This window comes from Lissotriton helveticus, chromosome 4_1 (assembly GCF_964261635.1).
Source record: "Lissotriton helveticus chromosome 4_1, aLisHel1.1, whole genome shotgun sequence".
Classification (NCBI taxonomy): Eukaryota; Metazoa; Chordata; class Amphibia; order Caudata; family Salamandridae; genus Lissotriton; species Lissotriton helveticus.
Genome location: NC_136063.1, coordinates 2,532,159 through 2,552,110, shown reverse-complemented (window position 1 = coordinate 2,552,110; position 19,952 = coordinate 2,532,159). Strand labels below are relative to the sequence as shown.

General features: G+C 47.8%; 1 protein-coding gene across 4 annotated transcripts in view; it reads right to left on the bottom strand.

Annotated features, from left to right (window-relative positions):
* The window catches only part of LOC144828267 (uncharacterized), a 62,738-nt gene that overhangs the window by 4,437 nt on the left and 38,349 nt on the right, over positions 1-19,952 (bottom strand). For 2 of the 4 annotated variants that reach the window (XR_013610408.1, XM_078686344.1), the window contains exons 3-5: positions 19,430-19,492; positions 13,529-13,600; positions 12,723-12,747 (exon numbers count right to left, since the gene is read on the bottom strand). Coding sequence is in view for 3 of the 4 variants with exons in the window: in XM_078686344.1 (XP_078542470.1) it covers positions 12,723-12,747; positions 13,529-13,586 (83 nt within the window). In the remaining variant the exon portion in view is untranslated. The remainder of the gene's footprint in view (positions 1-12,722; positions 12,748-13,528; positions 13,601-19,429; positions 19,493-19,952) is intronic. The other 2 variants (XM_078686343.1, XM_078686345.1) reach the window with 1 other exon arrangement.

Here is a 19,952-nt window from a genome sequence, read left to right as displayed (position 1 = left end):
TCTGTAAATGGTTGTCTTGAGATAAATGCAGCTTCAATTTTATTTTATATCTATACATTAGCAATAAGTCGATGAACAGATAATGACCCCAGAACCTTCCGTGTCAGTTTATGAAACACACACTCTGCAAACTTAGGGGCGGATGTACAAAATCTCCATTCGTAAAAAGTAGTTGCAAATTGCTCACAGACTTTTGGGCACAGTCCAATGTACAATTAGACAAGTTAATACAATTCTGAATCGTAGTGAGTCGGTGTTAAACCGGTCATCCTTGTTGTGGTCTTTTTGCCTTCACCCCTCTTGTTTTCTTTATTTCTTTTTGTTGGTTTATGGCTCTGTGCATTTTACCACTGCTAACCCGTGCTAAAGTGCGTGTGCTCTCTCCCATAAACATAGTACAATTGCCTCACATCCGACTGACATATTTGATTATAAGTCCCTCGTATATGGCACTACATGTACCCGAGCGTATACATTAAATGCTGTTAGTTGGCCTGCAACACTCATTGTGCCACCCACTAAAGTAGCCTGTCAAAAAATGTCAGCCTGTAGTACAGTTGTAGGGCTGCCAATTCAACCCTAACCCTTAATTTTTAAGACCTGTAAGTCACCCCTAACCTACTCCCTAAACCACCCACAGAGCAGGTGCATTGCATTTGAAAGGTAAGACATGTGTGTTGAAGTTTTACATGCAAGAAACAAGAGGGTCCCTGAGAGCACTGAATACCAGGAGAGGACAGCAGGGAATCAAGGTAGAACAAGAACAAAACCCCTCCTAGGTATCAAATCAATATCTGGCAGATGCATCAAAGTTATGTTTTGCGAGTCCTTAATAGCGAATTTTAAGGAATCGCTATTAAAGACTCGCAAAACGGGATGCATGTAGGAATCGCAATGTTATTAGCGATTCCTATGTTCCGCTATTTCAAGGGTGCCAGGGTGTCCAAAGGACACCCTGTTGCACCCCTGAAATGGCCCTGTGCACAAATGTTACACACACACATGCTGCGCAACATGTAACTTTGAAAAATGCACAACAGTGCATTTTTCAAAGTTTTAGCAAATTACCACGAAGTTCAACTTCATGGTAATTTGCTCCCCCTATTAGCGAATTCGCTATTTTTTTGGGTTTCATGTATTGCATTTAAGGAATCTCATTTTGGGATTCCTTAAATGCAAGAGCAATTTAAGGAATCGCTATTTAGAGATTCCTTAAATTGCGATTTCTGCATTTGGGATGATGCATCCCAAATGCAAAAATACCGGGAGCAAACGGCCAGATTCTGAGAATCTGCCCGTTTGCTCCCGGTATTTTCTTTGATGCATCTGCCTGTATCTTGGTAGTATATCCTTCTTAAAATATCTATATCAACATTGTCCTTTTTTTGTGGGGCTACTGTATATAGTAATTGTGTATATTTGAACATTTTGTACATTTAGAATGAAGATATTGATGATGTCATTGTTTCATGTCAGAAAATAATAAAAAAGAATAACGTTTTCTAAATAATCCTTGTTGTGGGACAATGTTGCTATAGATATTTTAAGAAGGATATTGTTGGACTTGGCCCTCCTGGCAGGTTCACCCCTGAACTTTTTGCCGTTTAATGTTACATCATTATAGTGATTTCTGGTCTTTGCGCACTTTAGCACTGTGGCGTATTGTAAAGTGCGTGCGCTCTCTGAGTGCGTGTGTGAGGTTGGCCTGCCCTCCCATAGGAATGCATGGGGAATATGTGTGTCCATGGTAGTTCCTGATGTGTGGGGAGTGCAAGGTTGAGTTTGGTATGTGCGGACTCGGGAGAGTAAATGCTGCACGATGAAGTGTGCGGCGTTCATGTGTCTAGTGTGGAAGTGCCACTTCTAGAAGCTGGCATGTCTGTGTAGTAAATGTGAATTGGCTGTCTGGCTTGTGATTGGCTGGAGCTGGCTGGTGTGCCTGGCTCCAGGAGTCAGGATGGGTCTGCCCCGGTGGGGATTGGAGAGATCTGCATGTTGATGTGAGGGAGGGGTGCACCTGGGACCTGAATAGGGTGGGCTTTCCCTACACAATGCTGGCTCCGCCCCCTGTGGTGCGAATGATGACCCTAGCTTGGCCAGTGAATGGGGAGAGGGGCTGAATAACAGAGTGCTCCAGAACCAGCTGCGTCTGGTTTTTCCCCCACCCTGCACCCTAGAGACAAAGGGATTTTGTGTATAAAAAGAGGCTGTGACCTCATGTAAAATGTTCTTGTTTCCTGACTTGAATCTACCAGGGGAGTTCTGATGCTGGGGCCCAGGGGAAGGCTTGCCTCCCTGGGCCCAGCCCAGCCCCTGGATGCCTTATGGACTTCTTGGGGACCCCTCTGCCTTGCCTGGGGGACTGGAAGACTTTTTCTTGCCCTAGGACTATTTCTGCGCTATTTCTTTCCCTTTGGCTGGGTGTCTGTACCTTTAGTGCCTGGGGCGCTTTATCTCCATTATGCCTGCTTATTGTACTATTCCATTGCAGGTGCCCAAACTGCTTTATGTCCGTTTGGTTTATAATCAATTACCCCCGAGTGTGCAGGTGCCCACCCTGCGTCTTCATTTTTTATTTTATTCCTATTTACGGGTGCCCACCCCGTTTATGTGCACCTTAGCGGGTGCCCACCCCTCTTCTACGTTTATTTTGTTCACCGAGGGAGCCTACCTCTCATTTGTGCCCTAAGTTCACGCCGCAGCACCGGGAAGGAAAATGCCGCCAAAACCGGAAGTCAGGCGGCCGGGCACCTGGAGCGTGGCGGGACTTCCGCTTGCTTCCAGGAAGTCCCACCTGCCACTGCCAAGAAGAGAAGCCAAGCCGGCCGAGTTATGGCCTCCCGCGGCCCGGGGCCGCCAGCAACGCAGCACTAGTGTTTCGGGGCTTCCATGCGATGGAGGGAGCCCCGGAAAGAGAGAGCCCCGCCCACACCACCGACCAGAGGAGTCCCACATAGCCGGTGTGTGGGGCCCGTTGCATTCCTTCGGGGAGAGGGGGGGCCATATTTGTTTAAGGAGCCTGCGGGCCCCCACGACACCCCGTAGTTTCCCGAGCCCATGCGTGGCTCCAACGTCGGGCCATACCTGTCTACTTGGTCCCAGAGGGGCCAATACTTGTTATTTAGGGAGCCTGAGTGCTCCAGGGGGCCATGTGTATTATTCGTGATTTGCTGAGCCCATGCGAGGCTCCAACGCGGTGCACTGTTTCCTCCAGAGCCTAGAGAGCTCCAAAATGCACAAGTGTTTATTTCTAGAGCCAGAGTGCTCCCATGCGCACAGTTATTTCTAGACCCAGAGGGTTCCAACCCTTTGCACAGTTTTGCTCCTAAGGGCCAGCGAGGGCCCCTGTTGCAGTTTGCTTTCCAGCTGCCCAGCAAGTAGTGGGCAGCTGCACCGTTTAGGTGTCCTTTCTAGGGACCTGTCTCTGGACTAAGGAGTGAGTCGCACTCCTTCATCCCTACCTTGGCCTTCCACAGCTGCGCAGCACTTAGTGTCAGCTGCAGCGTTTAGGCCCTGTTCTGCCCAGCAAGTAGTGGGCAGCTGCTACGTTTAGGTTTGGGCGCAGTGGCGCAACCTGAACCCTAATGTGATTTATGTGCTGAAGCTTTTGGGTGTTCGGAAATGTACTGTGTGTAGTATGTTTTGCGCACCCTGTCTTGATGCCTCTAGATTTGGTTTATGCTTAGGAGGTTGTTTTACCTAGTATAGTTATGCTAGTGAGTTCCTGGTTCCCTGCTTGATATATGCCTAAGGTGTTTAGGATTGCATAGGGTGTACTTTCCTTTTACCAGTGGTTACTGGTGGTGTGCTACCTTTGCTATTTGGTGCTACAAGTATTATATGTTCTAAAAGTGCTTATTCTTGACAGTGGTTCACGTGGCCCTGTCCTGTGTACATAATCCCTTGTAAATATTGCCTGTGCCAGTTGGCACAATGTACATCCTGTGATTCTTATTCTGATGTGTTTTGATAATACAAAGGCTATTTTTAATATAACCTTGTGTGGAGTTCCTTTTGTGGGGGGCCTGGGAGGTTGTTGTTGCTGGGTGCGCGCGCAAATGCTTTACACCTTGCCTCCGAGGTAAGCCTGACTGCTCGTGTCAAGCTACCAAGGGGGAGAGCAGGGGTTATCTTGGCGGGTGACTTCCTTGCCCTGACGTGGAATGGTGGTTTCTGCCTGGCTTTGGCGCAAGCCTTAGCCAACCAGAAATCACCATTTCTAACAGATATACTACCAAGATATTGATTTGATACCTAGGAGAGGTTTTGCTCTTGTTCTACCTTAAAGTTTTACATGTCCTGAAGGTTTCAATACTACAAGGCCTATCTCTCCCATTAAATAACGTTGCATTATCCTAATATATTTAATAAGTGCTAACTTTTGATTGGGACCAGATAGGAATGTGAAGTTTGGACTTAATTAAATAATAATCTAAAATACTCTTTAAAGATAAAGTCAGATTTTAAGTCCGAATTCTGAAAATGCCACTTTTAGGAAGTTCACATTTTCTTGTCCTTACCATTTGGGGCCTACTACCTGTGTCCTGGGTCACATAACTGTGGATAACTTGGCAGTTGGCCTCTGTGTATTCCTGCCACACACTGAGACAAAGGGGCACTAGATGCTGGAAGGGTGGGCCATCCTGCCAGGACTGGTGGGCAGCTTTCCCCTGCCCCACTTACATTTCAGAGGGCTGCCTCCAACACACACACACACAAAGGGACTTGACATCAGCCTTTGTCACCCTGGACTACTTGGAGCCTTGACAGAGGAAGGCAAGAACTTTCCAGAAACTGATGTGGGGGCAGCCAGGATGTTACACCCACTTAAAAGGATGCCACCTGGTATAAATATTGGACCTCCTGAACCACCCTTGAGTTCACTCCAAGACTCGTGGAAGACTCCAGGAGGACGTCTTGTTCCCAGTTACCAGAGTACTGCCCTGCTGCCAGAAGCCTGCCTTCCTGAAGGAGAAATGTACCATCTCTGTGACCCCAGGTTACGCGGGTGACTAATGGTCAGTTGGCTGGCCTCCTGTTCTGACCTACAGGGACACAACAAGGTTCAAAGGACTTCCTTTCAACCGCTCAGCTGACCTGCGTGCTGTAGAGTGAGTCCCTGATACCAGAGGCGGTGCCGCCCCAGGTCCTGGACGCTAGGGTGGCATCAATGTTCGTACCTCTCCTAAGAAAGGTAAACCATGAAGTTTTAGGCTCTTCATGACCTCGAACTGGCCCGTTCGCACGAGACTCTGCCGCCAGACATGACCAGCAGGACAAGACCTACACTTTGTCCTCCAGCAATGGTAGCACAGTGACCGCCAATGCAGAGCTCCGACAAAGACCATCTGTGACATCCGACTGGACATTCGTGCTAAAGTGACGTCGGGCTGTAACGCCCGGCCTGCTCTTTGCTCGATCATCAGGAGCCTAACTCCTCATGGCCTCCACCACCACAAACTGAACTCTGGACTTTGATAACTTTTTCAGGGTGGGGCTAACTCGCCCCTGTATGTGGCACGCTCTCCCTTGTGGTCAGCCTGAACTTGTGACTTTGCCCTCGTCTAGCACAACTAGATGACGGCAAATGGAGCTTTGTGCTTTTAGGCGCTATGCTTGCCTAAAACATTAAAATTGCATATCTCTGGTTTAAGTGATTGACTTTTGTTGTTCTGGTAGTATTTTATTAATTAAAATGTACTCGATTTTTCTAAATTGCTGTGGGGCTTTTCCAGTGTGTGTGACGCATCCTCGACACAGGAGCTTGAATTGCAGTCATGCACCTCCCTAGAATCCCGCTGCACGACGCATCCCCGACGCTGGAATTTTGCATCGCAGAAGAACCGCCTCTGTGCAAAGCATCCTCCACGCAGGATCCCGCAACGGGCTGCAACCTGGATTTATTCAGCAGGACTAACTTGGTCCCTGTATTTGGCCCACGGTCCATCACGGTCAGCCTGAACTTGTGACTTTGTCTCGGTCTGCTTTTAGGCACTATTTTTACTAAAATCTTTAAAATAGCTCATCGTTAAAACTTACAAGCCGCAAAATAGATCTCGTTCGTGTTCTTTGACCGGGGTGGATTATCACATCACCGTTGGTGTCGTGTGCAAAACAGAATACTGAATCTGGAAATAATTGAGGATCTAGTGCATTGCACTGAACTTGCCTGGAGCCTGAAAACTGCCAAATTTGAGCAAGGTTACAAATCTTGGATACCTCGCAGAAAATTCCAATCTGATAAGGATATCTGTGTATGAAGCAAATTTTGGAGGATCACTCAATCAATCAGAGTACTTGTAAAGTGCGCTACTCACTCGTGAGTGTCTCATGGCACTGAGGGGAAGGAGGTGCCGCTGCTGCTCGAAGAGCCAGGTCTTGAGGAGTCTTCTGAAGGCGAGTAGGTCTTGGGTCTGCCGTAGGTGGGTAGGGAGGGTGTTCCAGGTCTTGGCGGCGAGGTAGGAGAAGGATCTGCCGCCAGAGGTTGTTTGTTGGATGCAGGGGACAGCAGCGAGGGCGAGGCTGGCGGAGCGGAGCTGGCGGGTGGGGGTGTAGAAGCGGAGTCTGCTGTTCAGGTAGGCTGGTCCGGTGTTGTGGAGTGCTTTGCGTGTGTGGGTGAGGAGCTTGAAGGTGATCCTCTTGTTGACGGGGAGCCAGTGAGGTCTCTCAGGTAGGGGGTGATGTGGCTGTGGCGGGGGACGTTAACGATCGGTCGGGTGGAGGCGTTTTGGATGTGTTGTAGTCGTCGTAGGTGTTTGGCTGGGATTCCTGCTTAGAGTGCGTTGCCGTAGTCCAGTCTGCTGCTGACGAGGGCCTGTGTCACCGATCTTCTTGTCTCAGTCAGGATCCACTTGTAGATCCTGCGGAGCGTGCAGTGGGTGTTGTAGCAGGAGGAGGAGACGGCGTTGACCTGCTTAGACATGGAGAGGGAAGAGTCGACTATGAAACCTAGGTTGCGTGCATGGTCGTTGGGTGTTGGTGCTGTTCCCAGTGTGGTCGGCCACCAGGAGTCGTCCCAGGCTGAGGGGGTGGGTCCGAGGATGAGGACCTGCGTCTTGTCCGAGTTCAGTTTCAGACGGCTGCTCCTCATCCAGTCGGCGACGGCCTTCATTCCCTTGTGGAGGTTTGTTTTGGCGGTGTGTGGGTCCTGGATGAGGGAGAGGATGAGCTGGGTGTCGTCGGAGTAGGAGATGATGTTGAGGTCATGATGGCGGGCCACTTGTGCGAGGGGGGCCATGTAGACGTTGAACAGCGTTGGGCTGAGGGATGAGCCCTGGGGGATGCCGCAGATGATGTCGGTGGCTTCAGATGGGAAGGGTGGGAGGCGGACGCTCTGGGTTCTGCCGGAGAGGAAGGACGTGGTCCAGTCAAGGGCCTTCTCTTGGATTCAAGCTTCTTGGAGGCGTGTCTTTAGTGTGCGATGGCAGACGGTGTCAAAGGCGGCTGACAGGTCCAGGAGGATAAGGGCTGATGTTTCGCCGTTGTCTAGCTGGCGCCTGATGTCGTCTGTGGCGGCGATGAGGGCTGTCTCGGTGCTGTGGTTTCGTCTGAATCCGGACTGGGACGGGTCCAAGATGTTGTTGTCTTCGAGGTGGCGGGCCAATTGCATGTTGATGATTTTCTCGATGACCTTCGCCGGGAACGGGAGCAGCGAGATGGGCCGGAAGTTCTTGAGGTCCTTGGAGTCCGCCTTGGGCTTCTGGACGAGGGCGTTGATTTTGGCGTGCTTCCAGCTTTCCGGGAATTACGCTGTTTCAAAAGAGATGTTGATGACCATCCATAGTTGGGGTGCGATGGCTGCGTCTGCTTTGTTGAATACGTGGTGTGGGCATGGGTCTGACGGAGTTCCTCAGTGGATGAAGTTTATGACCTTGCGTGTCTCGTCGTCGTTGACGTTGAACCAGGAGGTCAGGCAGTTGGAGCTGGTGGTGTTCGCAGGGGAGGTGGAGTCTGGCCTGGTCGGGCGGTCGTGGTGTTGAAGCTGTCGTGGATGTCAGCGATCTTGCGGTGGAAGAAGATTGCCAGTGAGTCGCACAGTTCTTGTGAGGGCGGGATGTCGTTGGCGCTGGGGTTGGAGAGTTCTTTTACGGTACTGAAGAGCTCTTTGCTGTCGTGTGCGTTGTTATCCAGACAGTCTTTGAAGGAGGATCTCTTGGCTAATCTGATGAGGTGGTGATGTCTGCGGGTGGCGGTCTTGTGGGCTGCGTGGTTGTCTGGTTTGCGTTCGTGGAGCCATTTCTTCTCCAGTTTCCGGCATGAGCGTTTGGAGGTCTGGAGCTCGTCGGTAAACCAGGTGACTCTCTTGCTGGCGTGGCTGTTGGAGGGTTTCTTGAGTGGGGCGAGGGTGTTGGCTCAGTCGTCGATCCACTGTCTGAGGTTGCAGGATCACTCATCTACTCGCAAGGACGTGGAATAGAATTTTTTCCGCGTTAGCCCTGATGAAGCCCGCTGAGGTGAAACAAGTTGGCTGTGTGGATCAAGAATAAGGAAGATTTTTCTATGAAGACAAGTCTCCTTAACAATTTGTGTGATTTGTGCGCATACTGTATGCTATTTAATATGCGCCTCTTTGAGAGAGTATATTGTATGGCTTAAATATAGGTCCTAGGGCAGTGGACTTACAAAGGAGGGCACAAGCTAGACTGTCAGGTGAATTTACATTTAGTGATAGAAGAGCAAGTGCGGCTGTAATTGTTTTCCCTTACTGCCTTTGTTGTTTCTTATATTTAATCTGTTACTGAATCGTAGAATGGATTTAGTACATAACAAATAGTAATTTTGAGGTAACAAACCCTCTGATGTTACCAATAGGCTATGCGACTGCAAAATAGCTTTTTGCATCAGGGCCTTGGTATTTTAAGTTTATGTACATGTAAAAGCTGTCCCTCAACACCTTTTCCTGTATCTCTAGATCCGAGGTGTAAGCGCTGTGACCCGTGGCTGAGTGAGATATGGGTATGTGAGGATGTCGAATTGCATACGCGAAGAAGGGAACTAAAGTGTCTTATACCCCTAACATAAGTGCCAGCGGAGTCCACAAATGAGCCCCTGGGGGCTCCCCTGATGGTGACATTTCCGTAATCGAAGCACGACACCACCAGGGCGTGGACCGCAAGGAAACCACAGGTGGTGGCAGGACCAGGTTTACATCTTTTGTGGGGAGTTTTGTGGCCCTGGCTGATTTTACAGTGTGGTTGATCTGTGCGGATATTGATGAAAAGTGATCAAGCCAGAAGCCGAGGGACTTTACTTTATGATCAATGGGGAGTGGAGCCAGCATAGTGGTGGAGCTTAACACCTCCTCAGTTGGAATTGACAGCGGCTTCAGGTACAGATCGAACCCCTGAGAGATGCCGCGGTGAGGGTGGTGGGGTTAGAGGTGCTGCGGCTGTTACCGAATGAGATGAACCAGCACAGCACTTTCACAGTGAGGCACACGCGCGACTCTAGAATATGGACCACGGAGTGGAGGATGATGACGGGTGTGAAGCCAAGAAGCCTACGGACGCAGGCGCCGCACTGGCCAGTGTGGTGCGGGCGACACCCACCATGAGCTTCTGTGCTGGGCTGCAGGGCGGATTGTTAGGGGCGACGAGGTCCCTCTTAATGATATCTTTGGGGGCCCATTTATGATGAAATTACTTTGGGTCATTGCTGTTACAGTGGTGTTGTAATGGTAGGTGGTTGGTTTTAGGTTTTTCCTGATTTTGCACATTGGTTTTTATGAGCTGATAGTGAGTTCGGTTCACCGGCTTCACACAGCTGGGGAGACATTATTCTGTTACTGTTTTGTTTGTTGTACTCATTGAAATGGACTATATTTTGATTTTTTTGTATTTGGTCTCCATCTCCTGTCTTTCTTCCATTGAACCTTTCTTATAAATGTCTGGACAGAAGATGGTGGGTTTCTCTGTTCCCAATGCTTGTAAAGGAAGGAGGCAGAGTTCTTGTTGTTGCCACTTTGGACATTTGAGGTGACTGCAGACATTTAAAGTGCCAAAGTGTCCCCCAGGATCTGTGTGAAAGGGTGTTTTGGAAGGCTCCTGTCTTGGCATCTGCAAGTTTGAGGCTTCTGAAGATATCTGCGTTCAACCGGCTGATAACATGGTCAGGACAGTCTACATATGCGACATGTGTCAGGTAACTTTGGCATGGTTGGTAATTGTGTCATCTAATATCTTGTGTTTGTGCACGCACTGTTGGAGAGCTGTTTCAGGTTGTTTGTTTTAGCAGATTTGGTAGTCATAAGTAGACTCCGGCGCCTCTCAGATTCCCCCAGTTTGGGTTGAAATTGTTTCCTTTTGTGTTTTGTCACAAAGTTTTACATATTTTGTGAATTCATCAAACAAGGCAATATGATTTCTTGGTGGATGACTTTATAAAATGAAATCACCTCCTTGTTCTAGGCCACTTTCAATACCTCAAGTGAGCTGAATGTATGGGCGAGTGTTATGGTGATGCAGCCTTAAACCACTGGCTAGAGATGTTGGTGCGCTCCTGCGTGTCGCATCTCCTAACATTACTTAAGAATAGACCCCATCTTACGGACTGCAAGGTATGACCTCTAGAAAAACACTGTGAGGTGGAAGCAAGCTGACACGTTTTGGCACTTGAAGAGGTACATTTAATATGAAAATAAAAATCTAATTACGTCAACTGTACTCATAGCTGTAAAATGATGCTGTAACATGATCAGGTCTGAAGAATGGCTGTCCTGAAGAAGTTCTGTCATGGTGACGAAACATGTCAACATTTCAAGAGCAATAATACTAAGAAAGTGGCTGAAACTCGTATGTTTTCAAAAATGTTGTTGCCATACACACATTACTGTTTGAGGTCTCTGATTAAGTATCTTTATCGTTATGTGGGGACTCTCTAGACATTTTTAATGTTGGTCACTTGCGAATGAAACCTGTCACATCACGAGCCACAGTATATATCTGGTTATTTAGCTTCTAGCTACAACATTTATAGATCTTAGAGATGACTGTAGCATTGCTTAGAAGTCCTGGTGAAGGCCAGTCTATCCAACCACATAGTGACACGTAGTATACCGCAGGGTTCAGCCATGTTTTCATATCTTATCATTGATATGTGTGTGAAGCAATTTCGTAACCTTGTCTGCTAATTTGGTGTCAAGGCACTGCCCTATGCTAACATGATGCGGCTATTGGCAACTGGGAAAGGGCCTTGGGCCATTCACGGCCGAATGTCTACTCATCTTTTAAGGACAAGGCACAAATCTTGATCGTCATTGGAGTAAATCTCCGTTAGGTGAGGGAGCTGTAGTCAACCCAGCTAGGACCAGCTCCGTGTAGGGTTCAACACTTAACAAGCAATGATCCGGCACTCCACTCAATATTACAAAGCAACTTATAAAGAGACAAATTGTCAGAAGATTCTTCTTTTTTTTGAAAAATCACACAAAGTAGCCAACGCGTTTCGTCCTTACGGACTTCTTCAGGGCCAGTTTGTTATTGCTATGTCCTTTCCAAACTCTAGATAGGATAGTTTTTGACCGTTAAGGTGTCGAATTTATCAATGATTTTCAATAGTACCCTTGAGGGAAAGGATGCAATGGAGAAATGTCGTGTATTATGATGGTGGCTTCAGAGGTGACATCTATTTGTCATAATTTGCATCGTATTTATATATTCAAACTTCTCTATCAATCACCATTTCCGTCCTCTCCTGACAGCGTTCCCCCTCAGGTAAAGTGTCTGAGACAAGCATTGGCATCATGCCTTTGAGATCAGCCGTCACCCTTTCTGCACTCTGGGACGGAGGCCACTGGTATCCACACGCGGTCTGGAGGAGAGCAGCTGAGGAACACCTCATGGGAGCTCCACGGACCCTGCGGAGAGCCTGACGTTGGGGTCTACTCTGGACCGGCCTCTGGTGGGGGTTGTGTCTTGTCACTAAAACCTGCCAAACGTCCTGAGACCAGAAGCCCTGGTTTGTACTCTTCGTAGTCTAAGGATTGGTCCCTCATGAAGGCTGAGGTGTAAGGCGTAGCCATACTCAAGGAGCGTGAATGAGGTAGCGTTGAGAAGAGGATCCCAGTGAATGTGTGGGGTGAGAATCCTCCGATGTCCTTAGGAACATGAAGGAGCTTTAGCAGGATTCCTGAACCTGCTCAGTCCAGAGTTCTTGGCAGGGACAGAAAGGGCAGCAAGGGAGCTGGGCCAGAGGGGTTGGGTTGAGGCAGAAGAATTGTTCTCATTGAGAGGAGTTTGAGTTTTATCTCTGATTAATCTAAGGACATGTCTTCTTTCTATCCTGGATTGCAAGGAGGCAGCTCTGCAGGGAGAGCACGGGAGGGGAGGTCAAACCCCACCCCATGGAACCTGAACAGGGTTTACCTTTTCTAGCTGATATTTTACCCCTTTTATCGCTTTTAGACTTTTTTGTATATACTTTACCTAACTGTGTTCCTGCTTTGTTCCTAATAGGTTCCCAGAGCCATAATACGTCTTCCTTAAGTGCATTTAAAAAGCCATAATAAGTATTTTTCAAGTGCATTTAAGAAGTTTGTAATTAAATACATAAAGTAAACATACAACCTGAGCCTTAAGTTAACATCTTAGTGTCTTCTAATTAAAATATTGAAATAGCATGTCCACAGTCTTGCTTTAGAGTGAGATCTGTTTTGCGGTGAGAAGTACTTTAGGGATCAGTGTAACACAACAGCGGCTGCTGCTGCAGAGCGCTCAGTGGTTTACCTGTTGTCCTGCTCCCCGCCATCACCTGAGGAAAGAAACATCAAGAGTTTAGCAGGAGGCAGCTACACACCAGCAAGTAACAGGCACGTGGGGCGGCTCCCTTCGCGACTCTCATTCTCCTCCGCCCTCCTTTCCTGGAACCCTCACCACCAGCCCCTCCTCCACCGTGATAGGGAGAATCATCAACGGGCACCAATCGGAAGAGGGTGCCGCATCCTTCCACAGCCAGCTATTCAAGGGTCTTCAAAGCTGGGGGTGGGGGGGCAGTGAGCAGGTAGAAAAGTCACGCATTGCTGGAGTCGTGTCGCAAGCACGACGCAACTCCAGCAATGCACAGGGAGGCCTATACATAATACACTGCATCACTTCTTATGCCTGCTTCAAGCAGGCGTATGATTTTGACGCAGTGGCGTCCTAAAAGTTATGTCGCAAAATCTCGTAGATTTTACTGCGTCACTTTTACGAGGCTTTCCTGCGTGGGAACGCCCCCCCTGCATACATTATACCTGATGCAGGTATAATGTCACGCAGAGCTTTACAACATGACGCATCTCCCTAGATGAGCCACAATGTAAATTTGACGCATTTTTTACACCGCATTTGCAGCACAAAAGTGGCACAACGGCAGCGCATAAGTGTTGTTAGTGGCTTGTAAATCTACCCCATGAAACTGAAACCACAGTCACAGGATTGACCTGTGGAAGGTGTGGGCAGAGTCCTTTGCGTCTGTGTCACTCCTGCCTCTGATAGCCCTAGCGTGGTGACATCGCGGCGTAAACATGAAGCAATCGAGGAGTAACTCTGACCTTGAACAAATCCAGCCGCGGACGACCCCAGCAAAAGCAAACAGAAGAAGACCTCCATGGCAGCGACGCAATCTGTGGGAAGAAAGAAACCACGCTGAAAGTGGAACTCAGTGAGGAAAGGTTATATTTCATCAGTAGTCATTGTCAAAACCAAACCAGGCCAAGCATGGGAGACGTGCCATCTCTAGAAGAGACATCCAGGGGGCGCACACAGGGCCACAGATACAACTGCTGGGTCCACTTGCAAAGGACAGTTGTAGAGAGTGGGTACATACATAAGCATAACAGGTGCATTTGTAAAGTGCACGATTACCCGAAGGTGTCCTGGCGCTAAATAACATATGTTTATTGTTACCCAACTCAATGGTACTCATGTTATCGACCTCAGATGGATGAAACGCTGAGTAGGCCCACCGGGATTTGAACCTGTGACCAGGAGGTCAAACACAGGCCCCTGCAGTGGCTGCTTTAGTCCACTGAGCCACCTGACCTGGCATAGGTATGTGGGTACGTATATTGTCACTGAAAAAAAGCAAAGGTTGAAGGGACGTTCTGGTTAGGCCTTGTAAACATATAAATCTACGTCTCAAAACAAAACACTGAGATTCACCAGCTATAGTTTACTGCGCTAACTATACCTTGCACCCCCATCATGCACTGCTTATGACCTCACATATGACATCACTGATAACACTAACATCATACAGTGCACAGAGTTAGTGAGTGTGCAGATCCAGAGTATGGAAATAGCATAAGTATGGAGTGTGAGAAGCTGGGTTCTGTTGCAATAAACACCCCCACAAGTTTTGCCAGACTACTGATGCAGTTTTTCTTGGTGTGCCATGGGTCCCTGCCATTCAGGCTCCCAGGGCCTGTGCTCTTTCCCCCAAACTAACCCAGTTGGCATCTCTGGCCACATGTCAGCCCCTGGTAAATGGTACCACAGGTACCCAGGGCACTGTGACCAGCGAAGGCCCCTAAGGGCTGCAGCACTTATTGTGCCACCCTTAGAGACCCTGTACCCTGACACTCACACACTGCCTTTGCAGGCTGCATGTCTTGGTGCAGAACAAAGTGAAGAGTCGACATGGCACACATCCCCTTGTGCCATGCCCACAAACCACTGCCCGGGCATCCATCAGTCACCCCTCTAGCTGGGTGCCCTATGCCAGTGGTGAGGGTACAGGTGCATGAGCCCTGTACCCCTACAGTACCCAGGGCCATTCATGGGCACTGTAAGTGCAATGCTGCCATTAAGAGTATATGGTCTGGGAGTTCGTCGTTACGAACTCCACAGCACCATAATGACTACATTGAAACTGAGAAGTTTGGTATCAAACTTCTCAGCACATTAAACCCACACTGATGCCAGTGTGGGGTTTAATAAAAAATGCACACAGAGGGCATCTTAGAGATGCCCCCTGAAAAATTATCAGCCTCTGGTAGGTTCCCTGACTGGAAAGCACCAGCCTGCCACCACAAGACATGTTTTTAGACCCCTAGGGTCGAAGCCTTCGCTCCCTGAGCCCAGAAACAAAGCCTTTCCTGGGCAGAGGTCTTCACACATCCCCAAGGCCAGGACTAGCCATATGTGGCAGGGGAGCTTCAAAGGCCTGGCAGCCTTTGTAATGTGCCCCCCTAGCCCAGTGTTTCCCAAACTGTGGTCCGCGGACCCCCAGGGGTCCCGGACACATTCCCAGGGGGTCCACAGTCAGAAGATTTAAAAGCACTGCAAAGTATCTTGTTTAATTAGCAGTTTTCAAAGAACAATAAAAGTGTCAAGTTAACGCCAGTGATTAATGTCCCTGCTGGAGAGAGATGAGAGTTTTGTCCAGTGGCAGCTTTGACTTATCTAATGTAGCACAGAGGGTTAATATGCCTACTGCCAAGAATGTGTACCATGCATTCTAAAAAACAGTATGTTCGAGGCATATGAGCTGCAGATTACACACTGTGCATAGATGGCCACCTTGTGGTGAGCCCCGGATGTTTGCAGTTTGTTTTTGTTGTAGAAAAGTCTTTGGAAGTCACGGGATAGGTGACTGCTCCTTTGGATGATACTACGCATGGGCTTCGGCTCCATCCCCAGATAGTTTTTTTCCGCTACCGGGCTCAGATGTGTTTCCAGCGCTCCGTGTTGAAACTAATTTTCCGTCGGCGCGCAATCCTCACCAGCTTCGAGAATCCAGTTTTGAACGCGTTTCCAGTCGGCGCTACTCTTCAACATCGAGAACTTCGATTCCGGTCATCGACGACGGCCTTCGGGCCCAACTAGGCCTTGACTCCAGCTCATGGAAAGGACGCCATTTAAAAAGTGTCCTCAATGTGGGTCGAAGTTTCCCCACACCGACCTTCATGAGGTGTGTAACATTTCCCTATCCCCGGAGCACGAGGGCAGAGACTGGTTCGCTTGTGCCTCCTTTCGCTCCAAGAAGACGATCCGGGACTGAAGAGCTCGGAGAACAATGGCTCGATCTTCAGCTCTGATTCCAGACGACATCTTCCAGGAAGGTGTCGACGTCCCAGAACAGCATGGCGTCGACAGCAACTCCGAGGCAGAAGATTCCGATGTCGAGGAAGTCACTCTAGTTGTAAGTAAGACCGTCGACCCTGACCCTTCCTCGACACACCCAAAAAAAGGCTCCGGTCACACCCTCGCCCTCGGGCTCGGGTGCACACCGAGATACCGCTTTCACTGCCATACCTTTGGGCCTGGCTAAGAAGCTAACAAAGCTTTCAGGCAACTCGGGATCAAGTCTACCTACACACGGTGCCGGCACACACCTACCGGCACCGAAAAAGACACCCGGACCCAGCTCAGCTCAACCTAGCGATCTGGCTCCTGAAGTCATAGAGTTTGGTTACCTTAACCTCCCTCACGAATGTATGAACGTTATCAAAGAGGCTAGCTGTCCCACTACCAGAGCATGTTATGCAGCCAAGTGGAAACATTTTGTGATATACTGGCAAAATAATCACACAAATCCCCTTGATGTGTCTATTCAACACATCATAGGATACCTCTTACACCTTCAAAAGTGTAATCTAGCCTACACGTCTATCAGATTACACCTCGCTGCCATTGCAGCATACTTACAAAATAGACAACATCTGTCTCTTTTTAGAGTACCAGCTATAAAAGCTTTCATGGAAGGGCTGAAAAGAATAATGCCTCCCAGAACGCCACCTTCACCAGTGTGGAACTTAAACATCGTTCTCACACGTCTCATGGGACCGCCCTTTGAACCTTTACACAAATGTGAATTGCAATTCCTAACTTTAAAAGTAGCTTTCCTAGTAGCCATTACTTCTCTTAGAAGAGTTAGTGAGCTGCAAGTACTAACCATTCAGGAACCTTTCCTGCAAATGCAGCATAACAAGGTGGTTCTTCGTACTAATCCTAAATTCCTTCCAAAAGTCATTTCACCGTTCCATCTAAATCAATCGGTTGAGCTGCCCGTATTCTTCTCGCAGCCACAGTCGCCGAAAGAGCTCTACACACTTTAGATGTCAAAAGAGCGCTACTGTATTACATTGAAAGAACACAAAGTTTTCGCAAAACAAAACAACTTTTTGTGTCTTTTTCACCACCACAAAAAGGCAACGCCATATCAAAATCTGGAATTGCTAGGTGGATTGTCAAATGCATACAAATATGTTACCATAAAGCCAAACGTACATTAACAATTCCTCCAAAAGCCCATTCTATAAGAAAATTTGGGGCTTCTATGTCATTCTTGGGGAACATTCCCTTAGATGACATATGCAAGGCAGCTACATGGCTTACATCGCACACATTCACGAAGCACTACTGTGTGGATGTGCAAACTAAGCAACAAGCCACTGTGGGCCAGGCTGTACTAAAAACTCTGCTTCAAACAACTGCAACAGACACGGGTGGTCGCCGCTAGGTGTGGGTACTGCTATACAATCAATGCACAGTGTGTAATCTGCAGCTCCTATGCCTCGAACAGAAAATGCTACTTATCAGTCTGCATCTGTTCTTGGCATGTAGAGCTGCAGAGTTACACACGCCCACCCGCCTCCCCGGCTACCTTTATCTGTTCTAGTATTATCTTAATTAGATACAAACCACATAGGCACCAATATAGGAAGGTGGATACCTCACTATGGTTACCCCAGATTTTTTGCCTAGTGTTAAACTGGTTTTCGACTTAGTTGACCTGGTTCCCTGCTAATCAGGGCCCCAGGCTATCTGTTCTCTCTATAAAATGGACTCCATGTACTTTAGGTACATCTCCAATTGAATATTGGGTCACCTTATGAGCCCCTGTATAGTGTACCCTAGGTACCCTGGGCATAGGTACATCAAGGCCTACCAGGGGCTGCAGCATGTATTGTGCCACCCCTGGCTGGCCATTCACATTGACACAACTGGCTGATCACTCAGCTGGGGCAAGGTCGTGTAATCACCCCTTGCTTAGGTGTAGTATCCCTATACCTACCTTTACATATAGAAACATATATACCTATAAGTTACTTCTATGGCAGGCCTTAATAATCCTGGAGGCAGAGTGCTTGGTTTTATGTGAGATGGTGCTCTGGCATGAGCTGAGCCTGTCTGCAGCTTTCGGAACCATGTCCTTATAGCTGTTCTATGATATAGCCATACCATATACTCTTAAGTGCATTATCATCATCGCGGTTGAATCCTAACTTTGGTTTGGCTTTATCAAAACATGTCGTGTAAGGTGTCATACGCTTTGGAATACTACCCCCTCGCCAGTTCTGGCGACCGGGGTAGCATTCCACCCTTCTAGAGGGAGAAGACATGTTGTTCCTAGTAATCCCGGTTAAAGTTAACCAGAGCCTCAGCATCACAAAATGGATGCTGCTGCCACAAACACAAGTCTGACCTCCTGCTGCTGGGAGTCCTTCCAGCGAGGGAGGCCTGGACAAATGGTTTCCTGTCTTGGGAGGTGCTAGCACCACCCCAGACAGGGCTGAGTGTATTGGGACAGGGAGGGCTGAATGAAATGAGACACTAAAAATCTAAGGATATAAACAAGGGTCTAAGGGATAATGTTTATTGACCAACTATAGCTCCATACCCCTACTTCAATACATATACAACACAAGGGAGCTAGTCAGTCTATTCAGCCAGACAACAACTCTTTTCGCTCTGAAGGAGTGCTCACCAAACTCAGATATCCTGCCCAGCATTAGGCATAAAAGTGAGTTCCATCAGCCCACCCCTTTGGCGGAGCCTCGTCATCTGGAAAACACAGGAGTAAAGTCCATGCAGCCCATGTTGCTCGTAGGCTAACAGAATTGGATACTGGACTAACAACTCCGGATTGAACTCAGCCAAGGTGCTTTGCAGAATATGTGGGTGCTGATGAAGTGTAGTGCTAAAGAAAACGTGAAAAGTTAAAAATGACTATAAGGGCGAAAAATATGTTTATTGGAGATTGTCCGAATGTCATAGATAAAAACAACCTGATAGTATGAAACAAATATACTATCTCATGGCAATAGGTGAGGTCGACATGTTTCAGCCGCTATGGCACAGTTGCCCGGCTTTCTTCAGGACCTAGTTGATGAAAAAATGCTACTGCAAAAATTACAATTCTAAATGTGAGAAAACATATCAGTATTCCAATCAATGTTTGAAAGAGAAATGAGCATGTAAGTGGTGCCAAGGCCGCCCTACCGAAACCAGATTGTGTGTTCGTGTAGGTATGCACTCTTCTTTCCTAATGTAACACAAAGAGAAGATAAATTAAACTGAGAGAATGGGGAGCAGAACAATCTGAGCAAAGAGAGATTGTCTAGAGGTCAGTTCTAAACATCACTGACGATACCTGCCCTGTACGTGGCTTCATGCACAAATATTGTGCTTTAAACAGTATTAAAGGAAAGCTTAAAAAGGTTACTCACCCAACTTGCTGTGGGGGTATGCCTCACCTCACCCGGCAAGTGCTCGGTGGTTGAGGCCCCGCTCTATTTGTAAGAAAAACAGGGGAACAAAAATGATGTAATCATACAACATGGTCCCTTGCTTCAACTGTTATATCAAAAATTATTTCTATAAAACCTAAATAAAATATAAGATCTGTACGCTCTAACACTATGCTGAAGTGCAGTTAGGCCCCCTAAGATGCTGTGTGTAACTATATAAAAGGGGGAGATTCTTATTTCACTTAATAAGAAGAGATGGTCAGTGTCTGTTGATGTATGTGGCCATTCTTCAAAAAATATATATAGTTAAAGAAATCTATTCAAGTGTAAAAAGCTAGATTTCAAGATGGAAATACTGTTATAGCTTCTTTCTAGTAGGTATAACCTACAAATGGTACCTAATCCTGGAAAGAAGCCTCACAAGAAGATGGTAAAGTACAGGAGCAGATACAGAAAGAAGAGCGCCTCCTTACCTGTCAGTCGGTACCCCTTGTCTGGCTCC